This window comes from Pocillopora damicornis, chromosome 1, assembly GCF_964200805.1.
Source record: "Pocillopora damicornis chromosome 1, jaPocDami1.2, whole genome shotgun sequence".
Lineage (NCBI taxonomy): Eukaryota > Metazoa > Cnidaria > Anthozoa > Scleractinia > Pocilloporidae > Pocillopora > Pocillopora damicornis.
In genome coordinates, this window is record NC_142670.1 from 2,656,578 (window position 1) to 2,665,581 (window position 9,004).

General features: G+C 38.0%; 2 protein-coding genes across 2 annotated transcripts; both read right to left on the bottom strand.

Moving 5' to 3' along the window:
• Positions 1-1,043: 1,043 nt before the first annotated feature.
• LOC113669788 (melatonin receptor type 1A-like) lies at positions 1,044-2,655 on the bottom strand. The gene has a single exon (XM_089199266.1). It carries the CDS (start codon positions 2,436-2,438, stop codon positions 1,515-1,517), a length of 924 nt encoding a protein of 307 aa, XP_089055392.1. The 5' UTR covers positions 2,439-2,655; the 3' UTR covers positions 1,044-1,514.
• Positions 2,656-3,474: 819 nt separating this feature from the next.
• On the bottom strand, positions 3,475-7,185 carry LOC113669823 (uS5 assembly chaperone PDCD2L). Its single transcript, XM_027185901.2, has 6 exons — positions 6,883-7,185; positions 6,575-6,738; positions 6,208-6,274; positions 5,455-5,510; positions 4,561-4,965; positions 3,475-3,997 (listed from the first exon to the last, which is right to left on the bottom strand). The coding sequence occupies exons 1-6, from the start codon at positions 6,982-6,984 to the stop codon at positions 3,493-3,495; spliced, it is 1,299 nt and encodes a 432-aa protein (XP_027041702.2). The 5' UTR covers positions 6,985-7,185; the 3' UTR covers positions 3,475-3,492.
• Between the last annotated feature and the right edge of the window lie 1,819 nt (positions 7,186-9,004).

Genomic DNA, 9,004 nt, shown 5'->3' on the forward strand with positions numbered 1-9,004 from the left:
ATCTAGCTAGGCTATCTATGATTACAACCAAAGCAAAAACTACCGGTATATCAAAAGTTTTTATAATTTATTGAAAGAAAAGTGTTTCCCGTTCATTCTCAGTGAGTCGTCCTTCTCGCAGACCAAGAAATTTTTAGCGAAACTCTACAAGCAATTAATATTTTCTTCTGATAATCGCTTTGTTTGGTTTAATAATATAATCAGATTTTGTATTGTCTTTGATTTTATCAGATTTTGTATTGTCTTTGATTTTATCAGATTTTACCTTTTTTGAATTGCTAAAAAGCATCGGAAACCAGAAAGAAAAGAGAATTAAAAGTCATTAATTCAGATGACCTCCGGGGTTATATCTAAAAAATCGGACTGTATATAATGGGTTTTTTCAGGCGGCCCCCTAGCTTCTGATGCATGTAATTTGAAAATCGTATCGATCGGTAATCACACAATACGAAATTCGTTTATCCACGATAATTTCCGTAATTTCGTAACCTCTAACGAGTTTTATCAATTATAAACTCTAAAGATATAGAATAACTCACAGTTGCTAATATGACTGAGTCTTTCCTTCCGCTGCACTTGACCTAACTCAAGCTTGACCGAAACACTTTCTTTTCCAGTGACTACAAGGGGTGAAGTGAGGCGCGGTGGCCCAGTGGTCAGAGCGCTGGACTCTGGGTCGGACGGCCCGGGTTCGAGTCCTGGATGGGGCACTACGTTGTGGCCTTAAGCAAGTCGTTTCACTCACCTTGCTTCGTCTTCTCGGATAAGACGTTAAGCCGGAGGTCCCGTCTCCTGCAGGGTTTGGGGTAGGAGACGTTAATTTCCCACGCACGAGATTACTGTGTGATGGATGTCCTCCCCTGGGTTGGGTTGGGTGGGTTTGTGAGGGCCACAAGTTTATTAGCTATGCTATTATGTGTTACCCTCGTAAAATAAAGTCTTAAGTCTAAGTCTAAGAAGGTTTCGTCGGATTGAATTGGTTTGGTTTGCCATTCGCGGCCTTGATCATCTCCTTGATTTCAAATTAGCACCATTACCTTAAACCTCATCTTTAATTGAATCTTAAATAAAATAAATAAAGAATCCGTACTGAATATCTACTTCTTGAAGGTACCTTGAGTAACAACGCTTCAAGGAGGGATAACAAATGATTTCTTTAGGAACTGTACTCTCAAATTAATAGATCTAATCTGGGTGAAAAAAAAGCGTTTAAGCATTACGTTCAGTTAGGGTCATAGCAAACAGCACAAGACCTGTTTTAAACCTGATCAAACAGAGGTGTTCAGCATTAAAAGCAAAGAAAACATAACAACAACTGAATGCAGATTGTATTTTTGTCCTTTGTCGTTTACCGCAAACGTTACGCATAAGTTTTCCTCTATCAGTTTTAACTACGATATTCAATGAACCTGCAACTGAATCACGTTTTCGTACTCGAGCTTTGAAAGACACGAAAAAGTTTCCGCCTACTAGCTTTCGCTTTATAAATCGCTTTTCCCCGGCATCGTTTTAGCTCAGAAAACGAAATATTTACTCAAAATATCCTTGTACTCTCGTCTAAACTGCTTACTCATGGCTGCATAAATGAAAGGGTTTATGGCGCTACTTAAATATAACAAGAAGGCGTAAGTTATGTAAGCTCTTCGTGGCAAAGTATGCTCGCCGCGCACAGCATCGATGTTATCCATAACACCAATCGGAAGCCAACAACATGCAAAGCCAACGAGAACTGCTAACAAAGTTTTCGTTACTTTTGCCTCTTCCACGTTAACTCTGAGCTGATGGAGGTCATTTCGGTGCGAAAAAACACGATTTAATCTTGAAACCTCTCGAAACACTTTGACGTAGCAAATGGTTATGACTGTCATGGTCGTTGCTATGTAAAAAAACTCGTTGACAGATACATAAGCGATATTTTTAAATGTGTACAAACACATGGCTTTCCCTGGCTGAAATTCAAAGCCGTCTCTCTTAAAAAATAACGGAGGCAGAGATGGAATGAGAGAGACGCACCATGCCGCAGTTATATATATCAAAGCCCTTTTTTTCGTGAATAATACTGCATAACGCTCAAATTTCACAACGCAGAAATATCGACTGACTGCAATAACTCCCATTGTAACCAAAGAGGCTGTTCCGAATGTGAAAACTTCAAAACCGTGAACTCTACAAAACGTTTCACCAAACATCCACCGGCCGTGGAACAGAGTTGCAACTGTGAAAGGCATACAGCAAGTTGCCATCAGGATATCGCTAACAGTCAGAGCTGTTATGAACATGTTGGGAAGCGTGCGGAGCCTGTGGTTTCTGTACACGGCGTAAAAAGTAAGCAAATTTCCCAAAAAGGCCACAATGTTGATAAAAGTGAACAAAATAGTCTCAAACCAAATTAAGGCCTCGTTTCTTGTAGCGAGCTGGGCCGAAAGTGTCCGTGACATGATTCTCGACGATGAAAAAAGACAAGCGCTTGGTTAATTCAGTGAATTTTCATCTTTGTGACGGCTGACGCAAGAGAACTTGAAGTGCGTACTAATCCTAAGCTTTTTTTTCTCGTTTGTCTTGCCGTGTATTTCTATTATTCAATTGTTTTCTTAATAATCCACCTAAATATCGTAGGAGTCTTAGTGGTCTGCACCTGCTCACTTCTTTAACCTCTTTCCCAAAATTTCAACTTCCAGAAGCGATTAAAAAAATGAGCAGCCTCTCAATAATGATCTACTTTTATGTACTCAACAACATTACTCATTCCTGACTGGTCGATGGCCAATACGTAAGTAGAATATTTGCTATTTACGCAAAGCACTCTCTCAGTCCGTCAATGACTTTAAAGCTAAGAAAAACATAAATCTTGGTTTGTCTTTTACCATTAAAGCACTTTTCGACTGAGTGTCGTAAAAGGAAAACCAAACGACGGCCCAATCAGAAGAAAGGAAAATTCCCTTAAGAACCAACGAGAACTCAAAGTTAAAACAGCCAAGCGGCCTAAAGCGCGGGAAAACGCAGGCGACCAAGTTATGATTGGTTTTTAGTTTTGAATCTGATTGGTTGAGAGAGTGGTGCGAGTTTCCTCGACCAATCACAGAGCGAAGTAAAGCAAAACCAACGAAATCCCGGATTACTAATGGCGCTCAATCGAAAATTGCTCTTTTGGTGTTAAAATTACCAAAATAAAAAAATTTATTTTACAAAAAGAAATCGAACGTACGAGCTCTTCTCAAATCTTTGAAAATTGCTTCGAGTAACGGGCACGGGAACACGTACGGTCGCGTTAGAACTCACTTTTATCGCGAACAATTACACAAATAATCATATGATGATATGACGAGCCACATCATTTCAAGCCAATTTCTGCGTTCGTGTGCTCCATTTTGAGGAGCCACGTTTGATTCGTCTTGCCCAATTGCCATTACCGCAAGCGTTCTATTACGTGAATCCAGTGCGTCGCCAATTAAAAGCATGAAAGAAGGATAAAACTCAGTTCCGCCGGACTTTTTATTGAAATAACAAAACATCCGGGTCAGCCTCTACTAAACAAAATTCTTCTAAGTAAACCTCTTCTCCGACACTTTCCTTTTCTCCCCAACAGCTCTTAGCACACGTGAAAACCATTACAGTGCCAAACTCAATTACAACGTCATTCACTTGATTGACAGTTGCCAAGAATGCCTTCCTTTGATCTTCCCGAAGACCAGTATTATCTGATAGATTTCCCCCATTGTCCTCACAAATATTATTGTCCAACCTTTCCAAATTGTGTACATTGTTACTATTTGAAAACTGCTCAGTCTCTGCCTCATGTTTGTTGTTTTGGGAACTAAGATCCCCAGTCAAGTTGGCACATGTTTGCTTTGCAAGTTTCAAATTGCCAATTAATGTAGGCATAAATTGCAGTTCAAATATTCTGTTTGCACCACAATGCTGGCAGGGTGGAACACTTGAAAACAGCTCAGATGGCTTGGTGGTTAACATAGAAACAGGCATCCCATTCCACTGATACCTTATATAGAATATAATATAATATAGAATAATATTAGATAATTATTACACATGAAAAGAAAAGAAAAACAGATTCCATGTGGTTATGCCTCTGCTCAGTAATAGATCACAGATGACCTCAAAATGTTATTAGAACAAAATAGTGACACATGGGGCGCAGTTGATATTGTTACCAAATTTTGATTTCTTCTGTGATGCTTCACTGAACATTCCTAAGGCAACATGGAATCCATGTTTCAAATGGAAAAAAAGCAAAATGTCCGTTCTCCTGTAGATCACGAGAGTGAGTGTGTGGGAACCAATCAAAATTTGTGCTTAGCCCTTAAAGTCCCACTACTGACCAAGACAGAATTTCTCCTTACGCTATCAATACAATATCAAGCAGACAAGTAATGAGAATAAAGGAAAATACCAACTGGGGGATTATTGGTCGATCCAATTCCAAATTCTCCCAACTAACATCATATGAATTGTATGGCAGACAGTAAGGAGAATTACTAATGCAATCTTAGAAGTTAAACGGTTAATTCAGCTATTTGTATATGAAATAACTAAAATGATTACCTCAGGCACTGCTGTGGATAAGCATGTAACTGTTTGTTAAACTTGTGAAATGCTTTATCACCATGCGTAACTGCTGCACTTTCATATTTCTCCCCAGCCCATTCCTTATTACCCTCATCTGTCTCCAAGGCATCTAAAACATGGCCTCCTTCACGCTGCTGATATTCAGACAACAGAGCTTTCTCATGTTTTGTCATCTTGGTAGACGTCTCTTTTGGGTCAGGTGCTTCCACAACACTAACATACATTGGTGCAAAATGAGGGATGGATGCCAATGAAGTTTCTGTGTGTGGCTGGCCTTCACTAAAATTTCCAGCTATAGTATGGTTCATCTCTTCGGGTTTATCTTCAGATAGTGTTAATTTGCCAGTACATTTCTCCAAGCTCATGGAAAAATCATTATCACTGTCAGACCAACAAAGCAGCCAAAATGAGAGATCTATTTAAAACTGTAGTTGACTGGAAAGTCTGTAAGACGTTGGCAAAGACTCAAATTCTTTGCAACTTTTCACCTGGGTGCCAAATGACACTGATACACTCTTGTTTCAATCCCAAGACCGAACAATTTGGTAACCAAAAAGGTGTGTTATAAAGGATTTCATCCTGGAGCAATATACCAAAATGAAAGATATTTCCTGGCCACAAAACATTTGCCGACTTGTCAATGACCACCAGTTACATAAAAAAGGGAATGAGTTAAATCATTGACACTTTTCATTTCTTGAACCCCAATTTGTTTGTACAGGAAAAGTGCTGACAAGACCTTAGGTCAGTTGCATCCATTAGACTAGCAAAAGAATTCTGGTTTCCGACAAAAAATCCTCAGTTGCATTGGCAACCAGCTTGTCACAATTTTGGACCCTGCTATGGCAAGAAAGAAATACATGTACTCACTCTCCCCAGTCTTCAGCATCATCACACCAATCATCTACTTCAAATCCACCAGAAGACTGGATCATAAAAGAAACAAAATACCAACATCAAATTTTGGGAAAAATCAAACCTGAACTATGCAAAAAATTTTGATCATTTTGCAAGTAAAAGACTTTTCATACAACCAAGAGCACTTTCAATTGAAGCGTTAAGACCCTCTCCAGTTAAGAAGTGGCCAAGAAGGAATATTTCCTCACAATAATATTACACTTTTAAGAAGAAGGCCATGAAGAATTACGTCAACTAAAAGGTATCCTTCAATTCAACACTCAATTCTCAGAGCTTAAATGATAAAAAATGTATGACAGACAGTATGAAGATTTGGTGTATAGTTCTTGGGAATGGAAGAGTTATACTATCTGGCCCCTTAACCCTTAGACTCCCAAGATCTCATAAGTAATTCTCCTAACTGTCTGCTATACAGTTCTTGAGATGTTAGTTTGGAGAATTTGGTATTGGATCAACTTTTCTCCTTACAACATCACCTCTAAATCACATATTAAGGTCACAAAAATTAAGGAAATGATCACTAAAAAAAAAAGAAACTTTGGATGGTTAGAAAAATTCTCCCTGTCAACACCTTAGGAAATTTATGGAGAACAGTATGGAGTATATGCAAACTGATTTAATAGTGTTTGGGAAAATGTAATGGCTTTGAATGTTGTTCCAAAAAAAAACAAAAATTTATTTTCAAAAACATATATTGTATAACACCTTATTTTCTGCTGTTTCCCTGCTGACATAATTACTGTCTCTGGCTTGTGATCTCAAAACTTTCCAACTGAAAAAAGAGTTGATGGAAAATAATTAAAACTTTCAGATTGTGTTTAAATGTTAACTCTTCGACTCACGGAAGTGATAAACATGTAACTTCTCCCAATAATATCCATTCATTATCCAGCATACAGGTACTGAGAACACTCAAATTTATCAGGTAGAAGTTGATGTCTTGATCTTACACCAAATTCTCGTGACTAATTTACAAGGAAATAGTTAGCAGCTGGAGGAGAGAATTTACGATTAGATCTTGGGGGTTAAAGGGTTTAACGTTAATATTTCGCCTATGGCTGTGGCCTTTTACCTTTTGTTTCTATTCCAACAAGATTTGCTTACACAACCAAATACATACAGCACACGGTGGAAGGTGGAATCTGACAAAGGACAGTAAATCTGGCAAACCAAATACAATATTTTTCCACATAACGGACAAGTTGGGAAACACAACGGCTGGCCATGCAACCAATTCTGTGCAGAGAAAATGAAAAAAAATTAAAAAATCTTCTTCTTTGGATTAGTCAAGTAGATAAACTGCAAAGAATTATTCTAGGCATGCTTCGTTGTTTTTCATCCTGGTTGCATAAGAGTTTACCCCATGAAAATAAGTTTTACCGGTGTTCCTCCGATTTTGTTTGTACTCCATCCACAAATGTTATCGTCATTTTCCGTCATGTTTCCGTCCGCCAGCCCTAAAAGTAAAGGTTCGTCCGCCATCTTGAAAGTGTGACTCGCAGAGGAGCGTGGGTAGGATTAGTCTTAGTAGGATCCCTGCTCAAATTTTGCTGAGAACCCACCCCACCCCCTCTGCTGTTCTTTTGACCTCAAAAGTTATTTGTACCGTTTAAATCATGCATGAACCTATTTTCCGAGAGAAGTCCATCGCGTGAGTCATGAAAAGTCAAAGGGAAAAACTGTGTTTGCGCTGCCTGAATCATCCAAAGAGTTCAGGAAAAGCAGATTCATCATCATTGTAATAAAATAATAATAAATATCATCGTAATAATATAATAATAAAATTATCATCATCGTTATTTTTTCCTTCTTTGTTTATGTGTAGTCCAATTTGTTGTGTAATTACGCAAGTGATTAACCAAATCAGACGTCCACGAAACCCGGAACCGCCGAGCAAAAATCTGAGAAACAATATGTTTTCATAAAAAACAACAGTTAACTCAACGAAATGCGCGGCAACAACACGCGGTTATGTTACGCACTGTCCGATTACATAGGCATGACGCCTACACTGTCCCACTATGCTGTCCAATTGCACTGACGTGACGCATACACTGTCCGCTTACTCGGTCCAATAACAAACATGACGCGCACACTGTCCTATTGGTGCTCAAATCGGGCTGGTGGCCAATCACGTTCGAGATTTTTATTAAAGTTTTTCCCACTACCTAATTCTCTTAGTCGCTGCAAAAACTTAGCAAATAGTTTGAGGTGTAGCTATAGCAACCAAGCTTATTGACTTCCTTTGAAACATCATATAGTGCCTGAAAGGTGAAAACTGGGATAATTAATTTTATTGTGTTATTCTCGATGTTGCGCCGCCTGTCCAGTCTTGCATGCAATTCATTCTAATGAATTTACAAACAGAACTGACAAAAACACATGGAAAAGGCTAGTGCATGATGGAACACTGGATGCTGATCGTAAAAAAATAACGTTCGGCAAGTTATAAAGAAGTGTCCATAAAATAATTCTTGAGGTAACAAAAATTTTTTCTATTTTTTCCTGCCACTATTGTTAGTATCGTGTTGTTAAATTGCCCGAGTGTTGATCCGAGATAATCCAAATCAAAATACGCTACTCCTGACCTTATTTCTGATGTTGGCTCAGTCACCATTAGCACGGCAGGAAACTGCGTCTGTTATGTTACTAAACAACAATTTTTAATGATGGGTTATATTTGAATGAAATCGTCAAAATTTCCATTAAATACTTGAAGTGATCCTGTCTGTGAGTTATTTCCAAAATCAGAATTTTATTCAAAATCTTTTTTCAGTTACTCGCAAAGTACCGTTTAATTAAAGCCATTTACTCTACCGAGTAAAAAATTTTTTTAACTCCGAACAAATCGTGCGCTTTTGATACTTTGTAAAATGGTAATTAATCCTCTGTGTAAACTTATGATCACTAAATTATTTTTAGATGTGTGAGAGTTTATTACTTGAAATGTCAACCTAGCACCCGTGGAAACTACTGGTTGATCCGACTAAATGTGATTTTAGAAGAAAGTAGTTATGCTCGATTAGACTCAAAATTGCTTCGTGTTTGTGATCAATATCTCAGGGAAGCGTTTTGCTTTTCTGAAAAAGGCAACGGGAAAAAACTGTCGTGACAAAATATATATGTATATATATTTGTCAAATAATAAAGGCCAAAATATCTCCTACGATGACAGGAGGGATCGACGATCTTTGACTTTACCCGCTCCTCCACTCAAAAGGTGATGACTACCGTCTAAAAATTCAGATATTTGGCTGTTTATCGCTTTTTTAAATCAAGCTGTTTTATTAAAATGCGTTCCTAACACAAGATAACGTTTTATTTACTCGACATAAATTAGTATTTACTTAGTATGGAATGGAATGGTATCTAGGAGATCAAATTAACCAAAGATGGTCTTCCTGGCTCCAATTATTCCTTAAGTTGAATGAAGCGTGCCTTGATAATATCCTTATTATTTCTTCTTCATAAGAAATAATTCCCCAACGAACTGAATGTTTGC